Source organism: Pinus tabuliformis, chromosome 1_1 (genome assembly GCF_031772625.1).
Source record: "Pinus tabuliformis cultivar Carrire ecotype Pingquan chromosome 1_1, CPIR1, whole genome shotgun sequence".
NCBI classification, from domain to species: Eukaryota; Viridiplantae; Streptophyta; class Pinopsida; order Pinales; family Pinaceae; genus Pinus; species Pinus tabuliformis.
In genome coordinates, this window is record NC_142297.1 from 202,701,408 (window position 1) to 202,725,422 (window position 24,015).

At 37.6% G+C, this 24,015-nt stretch overlaps 1 protein-coding gene across 2 annotated transcripts in view; it reads right to left on the reverse strand.

Moving 5' to 3' along the window:
* Nucleotides 1-1,703: 1,703 nt before the first annotated feature.
* The window catches only part of LOC149212229 (chaperone protein dnaJ 6-like), an 83,096-nt gene continuing 60,784 nt past the window's right edge, over nucleotides 1,704-24,015 (reverse strand). Inside the window, exons 7-8 of one of the 2 annotated variants that reach the window (XM_089391786.1) lie at nucleotides 2,750-2,840; nucleotides 1,704-2,620 (exon numbers count right to left, since the gene is read on the reverse strand). In XM_089391786.1, the coding sequence (XP_089247912.1) occupies nucleotides 2,416-2,620; nucleotides 2,750-2,840 (296 nt within the window). In that variant the 3' untranslated portion in view covers nucleotides 1,704-2,415. Of the gene's footprint in view, nucleotides 2,627-2,749; nucleotides 2,841-24,015 lie in introns of both variants that reach the window. The other variant, XM_089391785.1, reaches the window with a different exon arrangement.

Sequence of the window (24,015 nt, forward strand, 5' to 3'; positions counted from 1 at the left end):
AAGGAGCAACACCTACCAGATGATTAGAGCTCGTGAAGGTTGGGTCAATAATTTTAGGTGGTGCAGGAAAAGGAAACTACTTAATAGCTATCATATCAATCTCGATATGATGTTTAAGTCATTGGAAACAAACGCAAGGCTACCAAAACAACTCCGCTTTAGAATGTGCCTTATTTTCTCCAGCAAATGTTTTCAATCTTCAAGTTAAATTGATAGGCAAAGGATATGGGCTTGCCCTATTCCCAATTAAGAACTCACCGCTAGACATGAAAGATCAGTGGAAAAAGGCAAAGCCAGTGGAAGGAATGAAGGGTACGAAATCTTCAGGGAACAAGAAAAAAATGGAACTGTAATATTGAAATTTGAAGCCTTGGGGCCTTTCAAGTCAAAGAACAGATTTATCTTTTCTTAGAAAACAAGAATTACAATCATTTTTCTAAGGCGTAACCAAGAAATGCCCTGATATGTGCAACATGGTAATAGGCTCATTGAGGAAGACAATTACCATGGGCATGAATGTGTAATATATATTAACAGCTCATGAAGGTATAAAGGAAATGACACGACGAAATAATAACAATTAAATAAATCTGCATCCCAGGGTACAGTTCAATTGGTGATCAAAGTAATGTGAGTTTTGAGAAAACCGAGAAATCCAAAATTTAAATACTCCCGATTGTGACCCGGTAAAAGGAGGACAGGTCATAGAACCCCAAAGGTTTACAAATAGCTAGATGTCAGGCAGGCTGCTAGGTTCCTCTGGGCAACTAAAAGTGGCAATAACTAAAATAAACGAATAAAGGCAAGGTTTACTTCCCTAGAGAACAATTAATCAGTACAAAATCAGCAACATGGAATAAAAGACATTTCTAGATCACTGCAACATATGCAACATGCAAATAAATGATATAGAGCTACTCTATATTATGCACCTCAATAAAATGTGGTTGAACCATTCTTGTATCACGGTAAAAGCTTGTATTGTCTAATTTCTGTCATATATGGATAACCAAAGCCAACTATGTAAATTCTTATTTTACCAATAAAAATGACTTCATTTTAATAGCGATAAACATGCATTGAACCACAATATACCAAAGTACGGAATAAGTTGCTCATATATAGAGAGAACTCAAATAATTTTTTAAAAAGTGATAAAAGCATACCTGACATGTAATCTTATTTTCCCCTGTAAAAAAAGCATGTGACATACTTGTATGAAAAATTGCATATTGTTTTTCAAAAAAATCAAATTAGAACATATAATTTTTTCGAACCAACCAGTGTGGCTCATCGTGTCTTGATGATGAACCACACTGGTTGGTTCTAAATGCATCAGCCTAAATCTACCAATGTGATTTCTTCCAAAAATGTTTTCAAATATCTAAATATGGATCACAGAAACTTGAATTTGATTACATATAATCTTATTTTCCCCTGTAAAAAAAGCTCCTAACATACTTGTATGAAAAATTGCATGTTGTTTTTCGAAAAAACAAATTAGAACATATATAGGGACAAGCGCACTTACAAAATTTCCTAAATATTTTCGATGCCTTTTTGAAACTCTCTTATGTACTGTTACATATCATTTAAGGGTTGATATACAGTAAAAGTTAAATTTTGATATAGATTTCAACATTAATGCCCATGCAACCAATGGACAGTTATAATCAGAGTACAAAATATAGGACACTAGAATAGGTCTGCCCATTTATAATAATAATAGCATATTTTTCAAAAATAAAATATCATAGTACTTTGATACTTAATCAATGTTGGAAGTTGGAACACAAAACTGCACATGGTGTGTGGTGTATGCTTCACCTGACATCCTAATTTCCAGGCTCCTTATTATAGTCAAAACTGTCTGAAATTACAAGTGGTCATCGGTCTTAGTCCTTACCACCTGTATTTCAAAATCAGAGACTCTTGTGAAATACTAAAATCTCCCACCTTACATATTATTTGAAATGTAATAGAGATAAATACAAACACATTGTAGAGTAGCCTTTGTCCCGAATATCAGATGAAATTCAGGAAGAACAGATACGTAAACACATTTAAAAGATGTTTTCATCTGATCTATCTTACCGTGGACAGCTTCCAGCAGAATGTTGTTTGAAGCTATAGACAAACACAAATTTTTCTATGAAATATTCAATTGGAAAGCCAATTCCTCTCAGGTACAAACACTGTTCTATAAATAGTTAGAGGCACTTTTTTTACAAAAGAAAAAAGGCATCTACTACAGCAAACCATCAAAGTTGATATTCTCCAGTCAATACATTTTGACACTTTAAAGGGCTATTCATTGATTTACATAAAGTTATCTGAATTTATGGCAGATATGTAATGTTTACTGATGACTTTGGCAACAGAGAAGATGAAATCATGGTATTTGGTAAAGATGCTTCATTTTTTCTTATGAGTTCTCCTCTTCAGATTTTGAGCCTCCATTTTTTGGCGTGTAGCTTCAAACTCTTCTTCTGTTGGCTCAGGTTGATCACTAGGATTCCCATATTCAGACACAATTGATGAGAACAATGAATCAAATCGTTTTTTCCTGTTAGCCTGATTCTGAGATATGAGTGCTCTGATGTCCATTTCAGCATCTTTCCTTTTCCTTGCAAAAAGATTAGTAACATGCTTTGAGATTAAAGACCTCAAATAGAGAAAATTAGGGAATGAACAAGGATCAACCAGATATATAGCAGACAACATGATAGAATATGGGATCAGAAAATACTTCGAAGGACGTTTGAGAGGGTTTGCAGGTGGCCGTGTTTTCATTACTTCAGCCGCCCACTGGCGATAAGCTTTCGATTCCTGTAGCTCTCCTGAAATAGAAACAACTTATCCATAAGTGACTGTAAGGAAAATAAAGACTAACTCAAACATATTCATTTTAAAATTTTCAAGATAACTGCAGGCAGGACATGGGTTCACTAACAAAGTCACATAGCGGTAAACCATCCACTAGTGTTCCATCTCGTTGTGATCTGCCCCAACTGTATTCGTAGCTTTTAAATAAATGAGATCAGGCACAAGTCTGAAGTGTTTTTGGCAAAATAAACCTCCCAGACCAGGTAATTATGAAAAAGAAAGTACACTTTTTGCAGTGAAGCCTCTGAGGACATGCTTCTCAAAGCACTTCCAAAAAACTAATTCCAAAATAAAAACCAGACCTTCATGGCCTGATTGAACAGACTACACTTGCATCCATATTATTTAAAGCTCAAATCCTATTTTGGCTTTTCCCAGAAAATCAGTGTTCTATGTCTAACATAAAAGCATGGCTACAAGTACCGTAAAACTGATAATATAAGGCAGCTATTGTTTTTTAACACTGAAAACAAAATTCAGAAAGGCAAGAAAAGCAGCATCATGAGAGACGAGAATTGCACCCCACCAATCTTGTATACTAACAGTAGTTCACCTTTTCATTGCTAAAAACAAAAAAAAAAAAATTCTGCTTATAAGAAAAAGTACTTCAAGTAGCTCTCCAATCATCAACAATTTGTTCAAATCTAAAAGTGCCCAAAGCAGAGCGGGAAGAATCATGTAGAACAAGTTGCATTTATAGCCGGAATTAGTCACAAATAGGCTCTTAGTCATGATTGCCATTTACATGCCGGAATAAACAGACTGGTGCTAAAGCAGTCTAAACTTTTTTTTCTGTAAGAAAATTGACACTTGGTCCAAAAAAGGGAAGACCAATGATCTCGAGAATGGCAAAATCAACCAGACATTTGAACACAATTGTTGGTCCACCTGAGTCTCTGTTCCAAAAGAAATTCACTCAATTACCTTATTCAGTGTTCCAAGGGGACGCATCCCCCGAGGTGGGGTGCACGCACCCCACACCCCACGCACCTGGGATGGGTGGACGTCTGGGGAAACATTTCCCGCATCCCCCTTTTGGGGAGACGTGGGGAGACGCAGTGGGAAACATTTCCCCAATGTGGGGGACGCGTCTCCCCAAAAGGGGTGCTTCTAGGCATACCCCCTCAAAGGTGGGACACTCAAAAGCACCCCTTTTGAGTTTCAAGAACTTTTGTGTGGGGAAGCCTAATATTCAAGCCTATGGCCCTATTATTGCTATGCAATCCATGGGAATGTTAAATTACCATCCTTATCTTTCATTTTCATCCTTTCACTTAAATTTTTAACATTACCATGAAATGACTCAGGATGTCTGACAATGGTTCCGACTTCATTGGATTTCATATGGAGAAAGTAGAATTTTAGATCTCACTCAAAATCCAGCAGACTTAATAGTTTTTTCAAGGTTTTAGGATCGAGGGATTGCAATATTTCCATTGGATTTTGACATGTACGAGGGTATGGAACTAGTATTTAATCAAGAGAACCAACCCCTCTATGTACCATGATGTTAGTGGCATTGGTTGTCGAACTCCTCTATCATGACCCTACCAAAAATGTACCCATCACTCAAACAAAATCTTAACTTGACATGCTATTTTCCTATATTATTTTAATGCTTAGTGATATTGATGACGAAGATCACAATATATGAAGTGATTTTGTTGATAGATAGGTATTTTTTGTAACATGATTTTGTTTGGATGCAAGAGGCCATCTAGAGCCTATTTATTGATGTATTTTCAATTCAGAGATCGATTGTACTTGGTGTTATTTTGGTTATGTGCACCCTTACATGCTATATAAATGAAAACTTTTGTTTATTTGTGTTGAAATATGCAACAAGGTTTGGTCTTCATCATTACGTGTAATTATGATTTTATGTAATTGATGTAAAGAAGAAAAATAAAATTATTTATATGCTTGAATCATGGGTTTCATGCTCAAGGAGATTTATTTTTATAGATGAAGCTCCGATTGAGAGCTATTAGGATTGGTCATAGTCAATTGGGTCAATGAAAGACCCTTCTTGGGCATGTTACATATGTATTTGAGTCACTATAAGAGTCAAAAGACCCTCCAAGACCAAGCTCAAGCACTTCTAGAGGGTCGGCCTTAAGATGGAGCAATGAGCCTACACCAAAAAGACATGTCGACCTAGATCCTAGTCAAGTCGGCCTTCAAGATGAAGGAAGAGGCCTATATATAAGGCACTCGACCTCATTCGAGGAATACATACTAATGTTGAGAATTCCATAGGGAATGATTTAGTTAATTCTCTTTTACTTGATAATTGCTTTTGTTTCCTTTGTACTTATTAGCTTTGTTCCTTATTATTATATGTGTGAATCATCAAACAACTACCAAAACAATAAGAAAAATGACACAATATATATGCTACAAGCTAGGGCCAAAACCTCTTCTCTTGAGAGGAAACCCTTAAATCTCTTCTCTTCCTTATAGATTCTTCAATTGACGAATTCCATGACCTTACAACTGAGACCAATACCCTCCAAAACCAAAACCAACCTCTTGAGATGAGATGCCAACTTCGATCTAACCAAACCTAGTCAAATCTCTTCCCTTAGCACCCTCTCAGCCTCCCGCTGCAAGATTTTCGGCCTCCTATTGTAGATCTGAAATTTCGGCCTCCCTGCAACTGTTTTTGCCACATGTGGGAACGTCGATCTTCTTCTAGAGCCCTCCTCTGACCTTTGCTTGCCTTTCTTTGACTCCTGGAACTTAAGAGAGACCCTTGGTGACCTTCGCTTGACGTCTTTGCTTCCTTTTCTCCAAGATCAAACTTGTAGATGGATGCCCTAGCTTTGCGCAAAAACCCTAGTTCTCTTTAGCACATGAGAGAGAGAGAGAGAATTAGCCCAAAACAAATCTCCTTTGTCCTTCTTCTTTGTTGCCTTCTTCCTCCTTTTCTTCACTAGAATGAGTGATGAGAGTGTGTGTCAAATGGAGGACAAGGTCTCCTTTATATATAGGCTTCTTCTAAGGTGGACATGGATCTTCCTTTAGGCTGACTTGACAACTTCCACACTGACTTGGTCTTAGAGGGTATTCCGACACTTTTAAATACTAAAATAATTTTCTTTACAAGTTATAATGTGCCCAATGGGGACTTCAACTTATGACAATGACTCTTTTGACTTCTTGACCTATGACAAACCCTAGAAGCACTCAATGGGTGCTTGACCTATAAAATAAAAGACCTTGGGCATAAAACCCATGCTCCAAAACATAACAATAATAATTTTTCTTTCATTTTACAATTACAAGAATCAAAAATACATTTCATACTTATGAAGACCGAACCTAGTTACACATTTTTCAACACTCCCTCTTAACTAGGGAGGTATTTATACGAGGTACATGGACATTCTCAATCTGAAGAGATCTCATAAGAAGAGTCGGATTGGGAACCCATTTGTCTAGCATCATATCAACCAGCATTGTCACATAGCAAGGCCTTGACTAACAGCTCTATCTCTCCACAAGATCAAAGCACAATGTTGGCGAGACCAATGATTTATAAACACCATCATCATTGTCTCTCAAGGTACATACTCCACTCGGGTGTTCACTGAGTATGACCTTTGGGCTATTCTTATCTTGGATAGCTAGTCCTCAAAGAATATCGGCCCACGAGTACTCTTGTCTTGGATGCCCTACCACATCCTCAAAGAGTATCAAATGCCAAATGGTTACATAATCATCCATTCGATCTTCCCAAGTGAAGACAAGAATGATGTGCCTATCACTCCCTCTCAACTAGGGAGGGATATATCATCCAAGCCAAACTTGTTTCTCAAGTACACAAGCTTCTTGTTAGGAAGAGATTTTGTCAATATGTTAACTACCTCCTCATCGGTGGAGATACATTGTAGCTGCAACACACCATTTTGTACTAGCTCTTGTATATAGTGATACTTGTTGTTTATATGCTTTGTCTTTCCATGAAATATTGGGTCTTCAGACAAACATATACAACTGGTGTTGTCACAAAGTATTACTATAGGGTCCATCGATCCTTTGAACAGGCAGATAGCAACTTCCTCAACTAGACCGCTTCTTTGCTTGCTTCACAAGCTGCAACATATTCAGCCTCAACACTACTCAAAGCAACTATATCTTGCTTTCTACTCATCCATGAGATCATGGAGGATCCCAAGTTGAAACATCCTCTGTTGGAAAAAACACTGAGAGGGGTGGGGGGGGGCTGCGAGGGTGAATCAGTATTTACAAATCAATAACTTTTTACATTTCATATTCAGATTTCTATACGCGACTTTACTGAATGGAACCTGCATGTGTACGCGACTTTACTGAATGGAACTTGCATGTGTACGCGATTGTTCTTAAGAAAATTAGCATATATCTAGTGAACTTATGATTTAGTTAATCCATCATATGTTTGTCTTCAACCAATGCATTAGTACTTTATTAAACATTAGATAAACAATAACCATGTGCTGTAATAACAAGATAAACCATCACACATAAGCAACACACATGAACACCAGGATTTAAGGTGGAAACCCAATGTGGGAGAAAACCACCTATTGTTGTCGTCTCTGTCTTCTTTTTAATATAAAGAAAAACTTGTTTACAATCTTATACTGGCGCAGACTCATACCAATACGCAAGCACCCACTTGCAGGAAGCTACAACCTTCTCTCGTTCTCCAGCTTCTACTGGAAAGGAGCTACAACCCCCTAGCTCTTGTATTGGCTGATATGTTTACCAGTATGTAGGCATCGGTCTACAAAAGGCTACAACTTTCACTCATTCTCCAGCTGCTATTGGAAAGGAGCTACAACTCCCTGATCTAATCACCACCTACTACTAGCAAGAAGCTTCGACTTCCTCACTGAAGGCTCCAACCCTCAGCATCCTCCATGGACCGTGTTTCATAAATTTTCAGACTGGATCCACCAGCTTCAACACATCACAACTTGTAAGCCATGTTTCATCAAATTTTCATACTGAACCCATTATCAACACTTAAGCTCAATATCAAAACCCAAACTGTAACTAATCTCTATAACACATCCATCCATCATCAATCAATCACTGAAACCCAATCATCAATATCTAACATAACTGAAACCCAATCATCAAATATCTGACATAACTGAAACCCAATCACCATTTTCTGAATCAACCAATCATTGAAACTTCTGACACAACTGAATCAAATAATCATTGAAACCTCTGACACAAATGAATCACCCAATCATCAATTTATGATACAACTGAATCAACCATTCACTCAAAACCCAATCAACCGACACTTAATCAAAATTCAACCAATCAATTGGAACAGTCAAATCAATGTAACCAGTACACAGAACTGAACCCAGAACACTGCGTCAACAACCATAACCAACTGCAACCTCAAAAATCATGTCAAAATGTATACGCTACTTCAATGAGGACAACCTGCGTGTATATGCTACTTTCTTCTACCCAACCTATGTATACCTCTAAAGATACTGAATCATAAATTTTTTGAACCAAAAACTGTACCAACCAATGACATTCTGAAATCTACAGTCATATTACAGAGTTCTAGATAGATAGTCGCAAAAATCACCCTTCTTACTCAATCAATCAATCAGTCAGACTTAATCACCTTATACAATCAAATTTACTTTAGATCTAATGAAGACATCATTGACAAACATTAGTAAAACAGTAGCAATGATGAGATAGGTCAGTGATTTCTAAACAACAAGCTTTTCTTTTGCATATGCTACTTGGAAGTGTCGAAACTGCATGTATACGCACCTTCACTAAGGCAAACCTACGTATATATCTGCAAATAATGATTTATAACTTTGCAGCTTTTCAAGACTTCAAATATACCCAAATCATAGGATATAAAGGATAAAACATATGTTAGTACTCAAATCTAGCCTATCCATTATCAGATCATACAATGATAAGTCATTCTAGGTCTCATGATTCTAATACATCATTAGATCTCATCCATCATTAAACACTCAAGTGCATACTTAGCTCATATCAAACAAAGCATCAATAACCCATAACATGTATATTTGCTTTTAATCTTACCCTTCATAAAATTTGCATCACTTGCACACCCTTACACTTTGATCTTCACCTCCTTATATAGTCTTAGCCTTTTTCAATACCTAGAGTCAATAACATAGTTATGTCGATGGTATTCTTTGACGGGATCAATATTCTTTGCCGCACTCATTACTATGGCCAATACCATGGTAGGAACCCCGTATTCTTTAACTTTAATTTTGCATCCCATACACGCTTTTCTTTCTGTGAAACTGCGTGCATACGTACACGCTCCTCTTATTCTGTGAACCCGCGTGTATACGCCACTTGGACTAGGTTAAACACCGCATACAACTTAAAACATTATTTTCCTTCAATTGCTTGATTCTGGTCTGTAATCCTTTGTCCCATCATCCTGTTCTTATGTGCCATTACTATGTTACCTCTGAATTGCCCTGTTACAATGTGAGTTGCCATCATACATCACTTCTGAACTGATTCCTCTGAATTGCCTTGCATTTTGTCACATCTGTAAACACAACTGCCATGCATTCTATCACATCCTGTTTATACCTTTATCAAGTAGTCCATTCATCAAATAGGTTGTCATCAAGGACAACTCATCAGGTAGGTTGCTATCAAGGACAACACCTAATTCATAATACCAACAATCAAGCTTCTGATTCTAATCCGTAAACCTTTGACCCATTATTCTATTCCATCATTTTGTCACCTCTGATCTGACCTGTAGATACATCTAGTTACCATATACTTGTTCTGTTACAAGTGAGTTGCCATCAAGGACAACACATGCATCATAATGCCAACATCCTCCTGTTGTACTCCTTCCATCCTACTCACTGCATCCCCAGTCGGAACCTGTATATCTCGTCAAGTGGACATCATTCCTCCTATCATATTTCAAGCAATAGTGGATGGTTCCTTGCAGATATCTCATAATATGTTTTGTTTTTATCCAATGATCATGCTTCAGATCCACTTGGAATTTACTAAGAACATTTACTGCAAAACATATATCTGGTCAAGTATTCACATCAATGAGCCAATCAATTGTCTATACTTGGAGGGATCCACAAGGATCGATTCAGAACTCCTTAGTCTTTTCAAGTTTGTGATCATCGGAGTTGTCATTGGTTTGCAATCCAACATGTCAAACCTCTTTAACATCTTGATCACATACTTTCCTTGACACAGATAAATCTCATTAGGTCCTTGCCAGAGTTCTAGTCCCAAATAGTAATACATTAGCCCTAGATCCTTCATGTCAAATTATGTTGCTAGTTGCTTCTTACGTTCTTCAATTCGACCTTCTACACCTGTTAAGAGAAGATCATCTGCATACAGAAGAATGATTACCAATTCACTCTTCACAACCTTAACATAAAGGTTTGGATCAACATAGCTTTTTGTGAAGCCTAATCTTTGAAGGTATGCATCCAACCTGGCATAGCATGCCCTTGGTACTTGCTTGAGGCCATATAATGCTTTCTTCAATCTGCAAACATATGCCTTCTTGTCTTTAACTTCAAATCCCAAGGGTTGCTCTATATAGACTTCCTCATCGATTGTGCCATTCAAGAATGCAATCTTGACATCCATTTGATGGATGTTCCATCCCATCGATGCTACTAGAGAGACCAGTGAACAAATCATCATATACCTTGTTGTCAAAGCAAATGCCTCTTCATAGGCGATTCCTTATTGTTGAGAGAAACCCCTAGCCACAAATCTTGCCTTACACTTATAGATACTTCCATATGCCGCATGTTTGATCCTACAAATCCATGTGAAAGTTACCATAGATTTGTCTTTGGGCCTAGGTACGATCTCCCAAACTCCATTCTTTATTATGGATTGGTATTCTTCATTCATGGCATCCTTCCATTCTTTATGGTTTTGTCAGCTTCCTCAAATGTGGATGGCTTTGCTTCTATTAGTTTTGTTATGTATGTTGCATACCCAGAATATCATTTGGGCTTCTTGCTTTCCCTAAATGTGCCTTGAGTTACTCCAAACCCTTTGCATCAAGTAGTGTAGACTTCAACCAATTACGTCTCTTTCTTGATTCTGGAATGACCACAAGTTGAACAGGTTCACTAGGACCTTCATCTTCATGGCGAGATTCTTCTTCTTCCCTATCAACTTACTCTTCAAATACTGGAAGTTCTTCATCATCAGATTCCAGGGGAAGTTCTTTTGATTTCTTGAATGCAATACTTTCATCAAATATGACATCTTGATTGACTTCAATATGGTGTCCTCCTTTTATGTAGATTCTATAGGCCTTAAAGGATTTGTTGTAGCCAAAAAATGTTCTTCTCATGCCTAATGGATCCAACTTCTTTCTTTTATCCTTCGGTATATGAATATATACAAGACAACCAAAGATTCGAAGATGATCTACAGGTTTCTTCCTAGTGAATATTTCTTCTAAAGTCTTGTTATCTAATGACATATGGGGACTTCGATTTTAAATATATACAGCGGTCTTCGTGGCTTCTCCCCACAAAATTTGGTAGATCTTGATCGTGTAACATTGCTTTCACTTTCTTTAATGGATTGGTTCTTTCATTCTGCAACTCCATTTTGTTCGGGATTATATGGGACTATTAGCTCCCTCTTTCCTAGATTCCTTACAAAATGCAATAATTTCTTTGGATGTATACTCTCCTCCATTATTGCATCTTAGTATCTCGATTCTTCTTTCTATAAAGTTCTCCACTGCAACTTTAAATTCTTGAAGTTTTGTAAATACTTCGCCCTTGGTTTTCATTAAGTAAACCCATGCCTTTTTTGAATGATCGTCTATAAATGTGACATAATATAGATGACCTCAAATTGGTTTAGGAGTCATAGGACCACATACATATGAGTGAATGACATCCAAGATTTCTTTTGACCATGAAGCACTGCTTCCAAATGGTCTCTTGGTATTCTTACCCGATGCACATCCCTTACATACTCCTTCATGATCTTCTTTTAATTAAGGAATTCCATCTACTATGAACCAAATCTTGAGCTACAAGAGATATCAACCTATAAAGTCTTCCTTCACGAATACCAATTACTCGAGCATTCTCTATGCTTGAGTTTTTACTCCATACAACAACTTTTCCATCAATGAAAGTTGCTTTATCACCCTTATCCTCTAGACTTGAAATTGAAAGTAAGTTATTATGCAAACCTGGAACAAATAAGATATTGTTGAGGTGAATGTTGCTTCCATTCTCCAACTGTTAATTTTAGGTATGTTCTATGCTAATAGCAAATTTACTTCAATTTTCCATATTAGCTCAATATCAATTCCAGATTAGCAATCGCATTTAGCATGATAGTAAAATGCAGATAGAACATAAACATAGATTGCAAAAGACAAGCCAAGACAAGAGAACACAAGATGTGGCACCAGCGAGGGACAAACACTAATGTGGGGAAACCCTTGATTAATTCTTCTTATATGTTCTTCAATAGTTCAGCAGAGAGAGAGATAGTACATATACATCAGAAGTCAACATTTTGACTTATCTAAATAAGAGCAAAGATCTTCTCTAAGACGATGTCACATGAGATAGCTGATCTAGACACAAGTGATTCCATCACTTAGCTGTACCTATCTGTGTTGCACCCAATCATCATGTTGGACCTCATTACTATGTTGCACACATCATATCATGTACATCATCATTGTGTTGCACCATCACTGAGTTGTACCTCATCATTGTGCACTATGTTGCATACTCACAGATGTCTCGAACACCATGCAGTATCCAACTACTGCTTCTAAACATGTTGTTCTATGCACCTTACAACACCATGTTGCTGCAATATACCATGCTTCTGCATCCATCACATCATGTTGCACCCCTTTTGAGGTATTCAACACTCCATGTTAACCCAACATGTGGCTCCCACAAGCTGCTCCGAATCTGATCCAAATTTGATCAATATCCTAGACCCAAAGCACCTCTAACACTGCTCCAAATCTGCTTGACACATTGTTGTTCCTGACTATTTTGGTTAGGGCACTTGGGCATACTATTGCAGCCCTAAACTCCTCTCAACAGTCCTCGAACAGCCCTCCAAAAACTGTGGACTAGGCAAGGAGATATTCTCATCCTCCACCCTGAAGATAAGGGCTCGAGACGGCCCTCAAATCTGCCCATGCTAGATTAGCAGTACTATTGTCCTGGTTAGGGCAAGTGAATGTTGCAACTTCCCTTCATAAACTGACTTGAAAACCCTCTCTTTGTTGCGCCATAGGCCAAGAGGTACACCTTCTTTGTGGTTTGTTGTTCTGGGAAATTGTCATCCCTTAACAACCCAAATTTAGGCCTGTTTTGGGAGGCTAGGCCTACGGCGTACCTTAGTTGGTTGCATCTCTCCTACAACCCACCAAAACAACCCTCATATTGACCCTAAAACAATCCATAATGCTCTCAACAGTGTCGGCCTTCCTCCAAGGGACCTCGGCCCCTCTCCCAGCAACTTGGACCCCGAAAAACAGCAAGCTCAAAGCATGTTGTTCCTTCCTCATTATTGTTGCGACTAGGGCACAAGAGAATCCTCCTCCAACGAGTCTTTCTTTTGAGAATCATGATTGTGTTTAGGGCATCATTGCAACTAGGTTTAGGGCTTCTCCATGGGGCAGCATTAAGGCTTCTTAAGGCTGAGATAAGGGTTGTCCTCCATGACAGCGTAGAGCTTTCTCATCTCCTAGGATAGCGTCGAGCCTTCTCCATTAGGGCAGCGTTGACTCTTAGATCTCTCCTTCCCCAAAACCCAAAGACAAGTGGAGGGGAAGAGATCACAAGAAGAGTGTTTACAAATGACTAGCAAGCCACCTCTTTTTATACTAAAACGTTGAGCACATGTGGGGACAATTTGGTTGTTGGCCGACCTTCACGAATTGTCCCATAACACAAATAAATTCATATCTCCATGAATATATGTCAGAATCGGATGATCTTTAGATCAATCCTACACCTCTCGATGAGAGGAATCCAAGAAAAATGTCAGGTGCCATAAATAAGATGACCCACATGGAGTTTGGCCCTAGTTGCCAATTTTAACACCAGCTCTATAGAGGTTGATCCAATTCCTCTCACGAGATAGATTTTGTTATCTCCTAGTTCCACTAAATAAGAAGATTTTCACTTTGATAAGGTCTTCAATTGTTTGTGATGACCTATCATGTGCCTAGATGCACCACTATCAATTACCCAAATGCTTTCAACTTGGAATGTGCCAATAGGCGTGAGAAGAGACCTTCATCCTTTTCCTTGATTTCTTCCTTCTTTGAAGAGAATAAGAGACTTCATACTTCCTTGATGCCTTTCTTGAAATGGCTTGCTACTTTGGAACACTTCTTGATGAACTTCTTCAATGTAGAGAAGATCTTCATGATGCCCTTAGCCAACCTTAGCTCTGGAACCATGTTGAGAATTCAATAGGCAATGATTTAGTTTAATTCTCTTTTACTTGATGATTGCTTATGTTTCCTTTTTACTTATTAGCTTTGTTTGTTATTATTATATGTGTAAATCATCAAACAGCTACCAAAACAATAAGAATAATGACACAGTTTATAGGTTGCAAGCCAGGGCCAAAACCTCTCATCTTGAGAGGAAAACTGTTAAATATCTTCTCTTCCTTATAGCTTCTTCAATTGACGAATTCCATGACCTTACAACTACGACCAATACCCTCCAAGAACAAGACCAACCTCTTGAGATCATGTGCCAACTTCGATCTAGCCAAACCCAATCAAATCCCTTCCCTTAGCACCTTCTCAGCCTCCTGCTGCAATATTTTCGGCCTCCTACTGCAGATCTGAAATTCTGGCCTCCCTGCAACTGTTGCTGCCACGTGTGGGAACTTCAATCTTCTTCTAGATCCCTTGGCCAACCTTCACTTGTGTTTCCTTGACTCCTAGAACTTAAGACAGACCCTTGGTGACCTTCGCTTGACCTCTTTGCTTCCTTTTCTCCAAGATCGAACTTGTAGATGGATGCCCTAGGTCTACGCAAAAACCCTAGTTCCCTTTAGCACATGAGAGAGAGAGAATTAGCCCAAAACAAATCTCCTTCGTCCTTCTTCTTTGTTGCCTTCTTCCTCCTCTTCTTCGCTAGAATGAGTGATGAGAGTGTGTGTCAAATGGAGGACAAGTTCTCTATATATAGCCTTCTTCAAATGTGGATGTGGCTCTTCCTTTAGGTCGACTTGGTCTTGGAGGGTATTCTGACACTTTTAAAGACTAAAATAATTTGTTTTACAAGTTACAATGTGCCCAATGGGGTCTTCAACTTATGACAATAACTCTTTTGACTTCTTGACCTAGGACAAACCCTGAAAGCACCCAATGGGTTCTTGACCTATAAAATAAAAGACCTTGAAAATGAAACCTATGTTCCAAAACATAATAATAATAATTTTTCTTTCATTTTACAATTTACAAGAATCAAAAATACATTTCATACTTATGAAGACCAAACCTAGTTACACATTTTTCAACAACTAACACATAAGAAGCGATAAGAAGGATAAGAAGATACCTCACATTCAAGCGAAGAAAGGAGGAAAAAGATCGAAGGAAGAACAAGACATTTGAGGATTGTTTTTGGGTCATTTTCATTCACACGTGCGAGGAAAACTAAGGTTTCCTTTCTCCTGCAATTTCAAATCTTAAGAAGTTTGAATCAAGACAAGAAACCAAGTTATTTTGAAGGCCAAATTCACTAGCAAGCCAACTCTTGTTAAGCGAAGGAGAATACGAGGTTAATTAGCCCTAAATAGGTCACATATGGGAAATTGTAGTATATTGCACACTCTCGAAAATTGCAAAAGGAGAGGCTGAGAACTTTAGTCTTGTGTTGCAAGATCTAGGGTGAAGGAGGAAGGAAGCGAGTACAGAAAGTAATTGACTTGGTCTCGGGAGAGATCATTAGGTCAAGGGTCTTGGTCTTGGTATTCGTCAATTGAAGTCTCTATACGAAGAAGAATTCATTTTGCGTTTTCCTCTCAAATTGGAGAGGTTTTGACCCTCGCTGATCACCTACATCCTGTGTCTCTTGTCTCACTATTATTTATGTTTTTGGTATATGTTTGATGAAGAAGAACACTATAATAATCATAGTCAAAAGAAGAACCTAATCTAAAGAAGTAAAAAGCATTTACAAGCAATTATCATCAAAGAGAAATCTCCTAATATTGATGCCCTAGATTTCTCAACAATTTGTGTATCACATGAATATATATGTTTTTATTTAAAAATTGAATATTTATGTATTTTTGGTTGACCAATTTTTTGGTCTGGTTTTTTTACCAATTCTGATTGATTCTCGATTGAGAGGGTTTTTCGATTCAATTCAAACAACATTGGTATCTACTATAGTCTATTTTGCTTAGTAGTAATTAGATTCTAGAATGATGAATGATGAATTTAAATTTTAAATCAATTTGCATTCTAGAATAATGAATGATGAATATGGATCAATGTATTTCATTGTTGGATTTCGTGGTTTATGGATTAATGATGAGTATGAATGACGTATGTACCAATATGAATGATGAATATCGATCATTGTATTTCATTACTTAATTCAATTATGTATGGACCAATATATTTATGTTTTCATTATGAATATGAATTTTATATATATATATATATATATATATATATATATATATTAAAAAATTGTATACCTCAACGTCTCCCTATCCCCCCTAAATTTCTCTAGATTTTGAGGGTACTCCCACACGTTCCCCTTGTGCGTCTCCTCATCCCGATGTCTTGGTGGAACATTGAAGATCAAAGCAAATGGCAAACAATATCGCGGGAATAACACCATGCATCATGTATATCACAAGTCAAGTCACATTAGCACATGGGCAAAAGCTAAGCATGAGTTCTACCCTTTCTCAGTATGGCCATCACCCAGTTCCTGGGGCCAATGTTGCCCCCTCATCATTAAAAAGGATCCCTGGCATGTCCCAACCCCTAGTGGGTGATGAACTAGCCCACTACTAAGGAGTAACTATTGATATACATCATTCAAAGCATGCTCTCATTTCCTAGAGCTCTGAGCAATAATATAAAGAAAAAACAAGAAAAAGCAAAAGGCAATAAGAGGGATGTAAAAACAAAAGCCGAGGTAACTCATGCATCCACAATTGCTCCCTCCTCACATCTATACACACAATATGTGGAATTTCTCATTATTGCCACCCTTTTGACCATGGCATTTGGCTTTGAGACCCCTTTCTCCTCTTTCGCTCCATCATTATTCATATGACACTTATTGGTTGAAGGAAGGACCGAGGACATAGCACTTCCCTTTGGAGGTTGGAAACACCTTATAGGGTCATTTACTAGCCACTCCTACCTAGGGAGGTAACACCATTACGTGACTAAGTCCCCAATTTTGGAAGAGGAACCTCCTATGAAGTGTCACTTTGTCCATTACTTGCAAGCTTGGTTCACTTAGATGCAAAAATGATTAAACATATCTAATGTCAGAAGTTGCAGCACTAGATATTGTGTGTGATTGGCAGGTGGTTTCATTATGGGTTGGGCAACTTAACCGGGGCCTAAGTCAACCAAAGGATCATATTGACACCCACAAGTGCCACGTTGAGAGCCATGGGTCCCCGAGCATTCATAGAGCATCATTTTCATTCATGGGAATCTTCGGCCCCCACAGCTTCTACGCTTTGCCCTATATTATTCATGCAATGATGCACTTAGACTAGCATGACCCTAGTCAGCTTAGCAACACTACAAGGTTTGGCAATTTATCCAGGGCACATATGAGGTTTGTCTCATGCCTTGAGACATGGGAGGGATAGCACCACCTTCAGTGCCCTCAACGTTGGAGCAAAGAGAAAGATTCAACCGCATGGAGACCCATGAGACCCAACTTTGTGCTCCAAACCATACAGGGCCATAGGATGATTTGCACCAAGCCAAAGGGGTCAACCCCTCCATTATTTTAGAGGCCCTCTACACTTTATTCAACACAAGAAGGCCTCAACACATGCCCACTAGAGGTCTACGCATGCATGATGTCAACATTTTGACCCTCTTTTGCATTTGGTTACCAGGTCGACCTATGACCTAGAGGCTTTTCTTGCCCAATATTTTATGACTTTAGGGGCTTATACGCTAAAATACACTTGTTAGGACTCATGTATTAGAGAGATGTCATTTCATCTCTCATCATCAGATCACTTGGGATTTTCAACCTCCTTAAAGAGACTCACACTTGTTCTTTTCTTGCATTCTTGGATGATTGGATGCATTTTGATATTTGGAGCTCACTTTTGGACATCTTTTGGAGCTATTCTTGGCATAATAGATGGAACTTCTTGCTATATTATTTTGTAAGTGTCTTATTGTTGAATATCTTTCTTTTTCATGTCCAATGTATGGAATGGGTAGTTCTAATCTATGCTAAATTGTGCCTTAATTGTTGTTGGGCCCTAGTTTTGATCTTCTTTTTGCTTTAAGAAACCTACCTAGACACCTATTTATCCTTTATTTCCACTCCATCCGTTACATTTTGATGAATATTTGAAGTCTAAACAGGTATTTAACTTTAATTTGTCAAATACTAAAGTTTTTATTAAAGTTTGATTTTAAGTGCAATTTTGGCTGTTTCAGAAATTCCCGTAATCACATTATGGTTGATATGGATGCAGGCCACTTGAGCACGAATGGGATACATAAATGCAAAGCTTGGGAACTAGGACCAAGCCACCTATGCTTGGTTACAACAGAAAGAGCTTTCTTATGCCTTTTTGGAGCTAGTCAACCATGACTAGTCATCCAGAAATCCCATTTAAATAGGGCTGTTTTGATATTCCAAGATATTATCCATATTTCTTGGGATAAGGGAGTTGGATTCGACTTGGATAGGTGTATGGGAGTAGATATGTTTGTTAGAGTACTTATAGTTCAGTTGGTTTCATGAACTCCTTATTTAAGAGCCACACTTTGATGGCTCAACACAATTGACTTATGATATTGTTATGCTGTAATATTTTGGATTTGGAGAATTGATTTGGAGACTTGTGTTACTATCATCTTTGCTGTTCAATATATGAATTTGTGACTGATATAAAGCTTTGAGAACATCTTCACAAGTGTGCAAGGCAAGGGTGGAGGGCCCCCACTCGAAGCTAAGTGCACTTACAATTTAGACTAGTTTTATTTCATTGCAAATCTAGTTAATTGTAGCTTTAGTTTTTCCAAGTTTTATTTCAGATTGTTGCATGGTTATGAGTAGTGATTTATTTCATTTATTAATGATTTGTTCATCATCTAATTCAGTTGGAAAACAAATGTTCAAGTTGGGCATTCCCTCTATGAAATGGTGAAGCAGATCTAGTTTTCTTGTTTACATGCAAATAGTGTTGTTTCCATTTAGACTTAGAAATTAAGATGAATAAATTATGATTGGATATTGTACATGTCTCTTAAGTTAAGAGCTTAATTCACATCTGATTTATGCATCTTGAGTTTAGTTGTAATCTCTAATTCCTTAAGCATTAATTGAGGTAAAGAAGACATCTTGAAGTTCAAGAACTCTTTCCATGTTTTCTCTTTTAAGCTGATTGAATTGGAATAATGAAATGTATTTCTTTTAGTTTTAATCATTTATCTTTCAAAGATTTGTAGATCTTCATATATAGTGAATTTGCCTCTAAGAATAAAACAAACCCGGATTGATAAGTAAACATTGTGTTAATTTTGTAACATAAATTAGCCCAACATTTTGGCGCCGTTGCCGGGGAGGCAAAAATCGGCATAGTCAATAGAGAGATAAAATCCAAAATATACAAAAACATTAGTTACATTTCATTTCTTTAATTATGCTTCTTTATGCCTAGAGTAAGAGATCCTCAAGGTAGATTCATCAAAAACCCCCCACAAGTAGAATTAGGACCATCACATACACCTGTTACTGGTAATCCAATCATTGAAGAGCTGGTAGAAAAGCAGAGAAGTGGCCAAAGATTAACCTTGATTGAAAGGCAAACTTTGTCAGCTTGGGAAGCAAAGCAAAAATTCTCCACTTCCGGAAAACCAAAAGAGAAAGGGAAACAAGTTGTTTTTCCATCCATTGATCCTCCTATCTTCCCACAATTAGAACCTCCACCTGAAATTGAAACAACTAAAATAATGGCGGAAGGACATGGATCCGTTCATCTTAATGATGAAGAGCAAAGAATTGAAAATGAACGACAAGTTAGGGAATGGAGAAGGAAGAGAGAGGAAGAGATGAAACAAGAAAATGATAGGAAACAAGAGAATGATAGGAAAAGACAAGAAGATGGACTTGATCAAGAATCCACTTTCGGTTTTCCCATAATAGATACAAGTGCAATACTAGGAGAAGACGTTAAAATGAAAAACATACCACCTTCTGTGTTGCCAAACTTCTATGGAATGTCTACAGAAGATCCGGATTCATTCATGTTTGAATTCGATATCTTATGTAGAACATATGGTTATACTGATGATGTTCATAAGCTCCGTCTTTTTCCTGCAACATTAAAGGCAGCAGCTTTAAAATGGTTTATGGGTTTAGGAGAACAAACAATAGCCTCCTGGGATGATATGCGAACTGTCTTCCTTAAGAAATATCAGCCTTATTGTAGATCTAGAGATTCAAAGGAAGATATATTTCGAATGACGCAGCAAGAAGATGAAAATCTAGAAGAATATTTAGAGAGATTTGCATATAATCTTCAGAAATCTAAACAACATTCCCTAAACCAAGAAACTGTTCGTACAATCTTCCTCAAAGGTATAAGAGATGAGTATCTTGATATTTTAAATGTAATGGGTAAAGGAGATATTTCAAACCTTCCATTCGATGAAATTGTCGAGTTATGTCAGAAATATTCTAGAGGAAGATCCAAAACCGGAAGAAGGGAATTAAGTTCTAAAGCGGCAAAGTCAGCTGCAGGAGGCATAACAAGGGCTGAGATAGGAAGTCTATTGGAAAATTTCAAAACAGATCTTTTGAGTACATTAGGAACACAAGTAGATGTGCTAAAGGCAAATAAAAGAAAAGAAGAACAGGAACAAGCCTTAGCAATATTTTGTTCAAAATGTAAAAAGAAACATCCTTTGAGAGATTGTCCTTTAGATAGCATTCAAGTGTGTGGTCTTTGTACAGGCAATCATTCCACTGATAATTGTGCAACATTAAAAGAATTACAAACTAGTTCAATGGAAGAGATGCAAGGAGCAGAAGGCTTCTATTATGTTGCACCAAGAAGACCATGGCCACCTAGAATGCCCCAACCAAACCAGCCACAAATCCCTCAGCAAAACTATGCTTATCCACCTTATAATCCTTGGACCCATCCAATGCCATGGCAAGCTTGGCCTCCACAACAATATCAACAACAACCTGCACAAGGTTGGAGGGGATATGGTTATGGAAACCAACAGCCTCAACAGTCTCAACAGTATCAACAACAATACCAGCAACAGTACCAGCAACCATTTTCATATCCACCATATCCTCCATCCATGCCATTTCAGCAACAAAATTCTGCATATCCACTCCAACAGCAGAATCCACCACCATCATTACCACAACCACAACAGTTACAGCTACCTTCAAATCAACCCAGACCAACACAAATGCCATCCCAACCGGTGGCTAATCCAAATAATAGAATGGACAAACCTGCATATACTGTAGAGGAAGCAGCATATTATCCTACATATTCAATTGTTCCTCTAGATGATGTCCATTTAAGGTCTGGAAAAATACTTAAACAAGATTCTCCTCCAATTATAGAAGAGCAAATTGAACAAGGAGAATCATCTGAAACATCACAAACTAAGGAACAAAATCAGAAGGGGACAAATATTACAACGCAAACACCACCTTATCCTGAAAGGTTGGTAGAAAAACAAACTCAAAATCAAATAACCCTTCCTGAATTTGATATCTTAGATGAGTTGAAGAATGCATATGTTAAGATTCCTTTACTCAAAGCTATTAAAGAAATACCAATATATGCCAAAACAATAAAGGAATTATGCATTCGGAAAGAAAGAAAGAAAAAGGATCCTGTAACAGTCCAAGTCATTGGTAAATTAGCAAGTCTCATGTCTACTCAAACTGCAATAGAAAAATATATTGATCCTGGTATTCCAATGGTTACCATATCAATAAATAATTTCTCTGTACCTAATACATTAATAGACTTGGGAGCAGCTATAAACGTAATGACAATGGAGACAATGAAAACTTTGCAATTAAACAACATTAGATCAACCTCAACAGTCTTGGAATTAGCAGATAGATCTAAAGTTGTTCCTGAAGGAATGTTAGAAGACATCATAGTCTCCTTGGATTCATGGGAATATCCTGTTGACTTCTTGATCCTGCAACCAAAGACAAACTTGGGAGGACATCCTCTAATATTAGGCAGGCCCTGGTTAGCCACTGCTGATGCCTTCATAGGATGCAGATCTGGAAGTATGATAATCTCACATGGAGATGAAAAGAAACATATCACTCTCTATTCACCTGCACAAACCACTTCTTTAGAATCAATACTTGAAACTCAGGAGAAACAACAAACAAAAGCAGTTTTAAGTATTAATCAATTCTTTGATTTGAGAGAAGAGGAGGAGAATGAGGATTTGATGGATCTTTTTATCTCAGAACCAAGTATTTCAGAGCAGCTCAGGAAAGTTCAATATGAAGCTGCCAATGAACTTTTAAATCAATGTTTTCAGGAAACATGCACTATTCGAACCCTGCAAAATTCTTTGACAAACATCTTTCCTGTAAATGCACTTAGCAATCCAACAACCAAAACAATTGAGGTACATCCTGGAAAACATTTAAATATTGGAAATCAGCTGCAATCTGAACAAGAACAACAAGTAACTGCATTACTACAGAAGTATTCAAAAGCATTTGCTTGGGATTACACTGACATGCAAGGAATCCATCCTAGCACATGTATCCACCACATCTATACAGATGATAAACTTAAACCTGTTAGACAACCTCAAAGACGAATGAATCCAATGATGAAAGAAATAGTGAAAGAAGAACTGCAAAAACTGTTAAATGCTGGATTCATTTATCCTATTTCAGATAGTCAATGGGTTTCACCATTAGTTGTTGTTCCAAAGAAAAATGGAAAGTGGAGGGTATGTGTCGACTATCGAGAGTTAAACAAAGCTACATTAAAAGATCATTTTCCTCTACCATTCATTGACCAGGTTCTAGACTCTTTGGCTGGAAAGAAGTATTTCTCCTTCTTGGATGGGTTTAGCGGGTATAACCAGATTCAAATAGCAACAGAAGACCAAGACAAAACTACATTTACTTGCCCATGGGGAACCTATGCATATAATGTTTTGCCATTTGGTTTATGTAATGCACCTGCAACTTTTCAAAGAGCAGTACTGGCAATATTTGCTGATCTAGTCCATGAATGTGTAGAAGTCTATATGGATGACTTCACAGTGTATGGAAACACATATGACGATTGTCTGAACAATCTTGAGAAAGTCTTAAAACGATGTATCGAAACAAATCTGTCATTAAGTAATGAAAAATGCTACATGATGTTAACAGAGGGTATAGTTCTAGGACACCATATTTCTGGTTCCGGAATTAAGGTGGATCCAGCTAAAATCCAAGTCCTAGTTAACCTGATGCCACCTACAACTCCAAAGGAGGTCAGAAGTTTCTTGGGCTATGCAGGCTATTACAGAAGATTCATAGAAAACTTTAGCAAAATAGCTCAACCCCTGTTTAAACTGTTAGCAAAAGATGTTGAATTCCAATGGACAACTAGCTGTCAGAATGCTTTTCAAGTTTTAAAAGATAAGCTGACAGTAGCACCCATACTTCGTGGGCCAAATTGGTCCTTGCCATTCCATATTTCCACTGATGCATCGGATACTGCAATCGGTGCCTCCCTTGGACAGAAAGAAAACATGTTCAATTATGCAATATACTTTATCAGTAAGAATTTGACACCTGCAGAAACAAACTATACAGTCACTGAAAAGGAAAT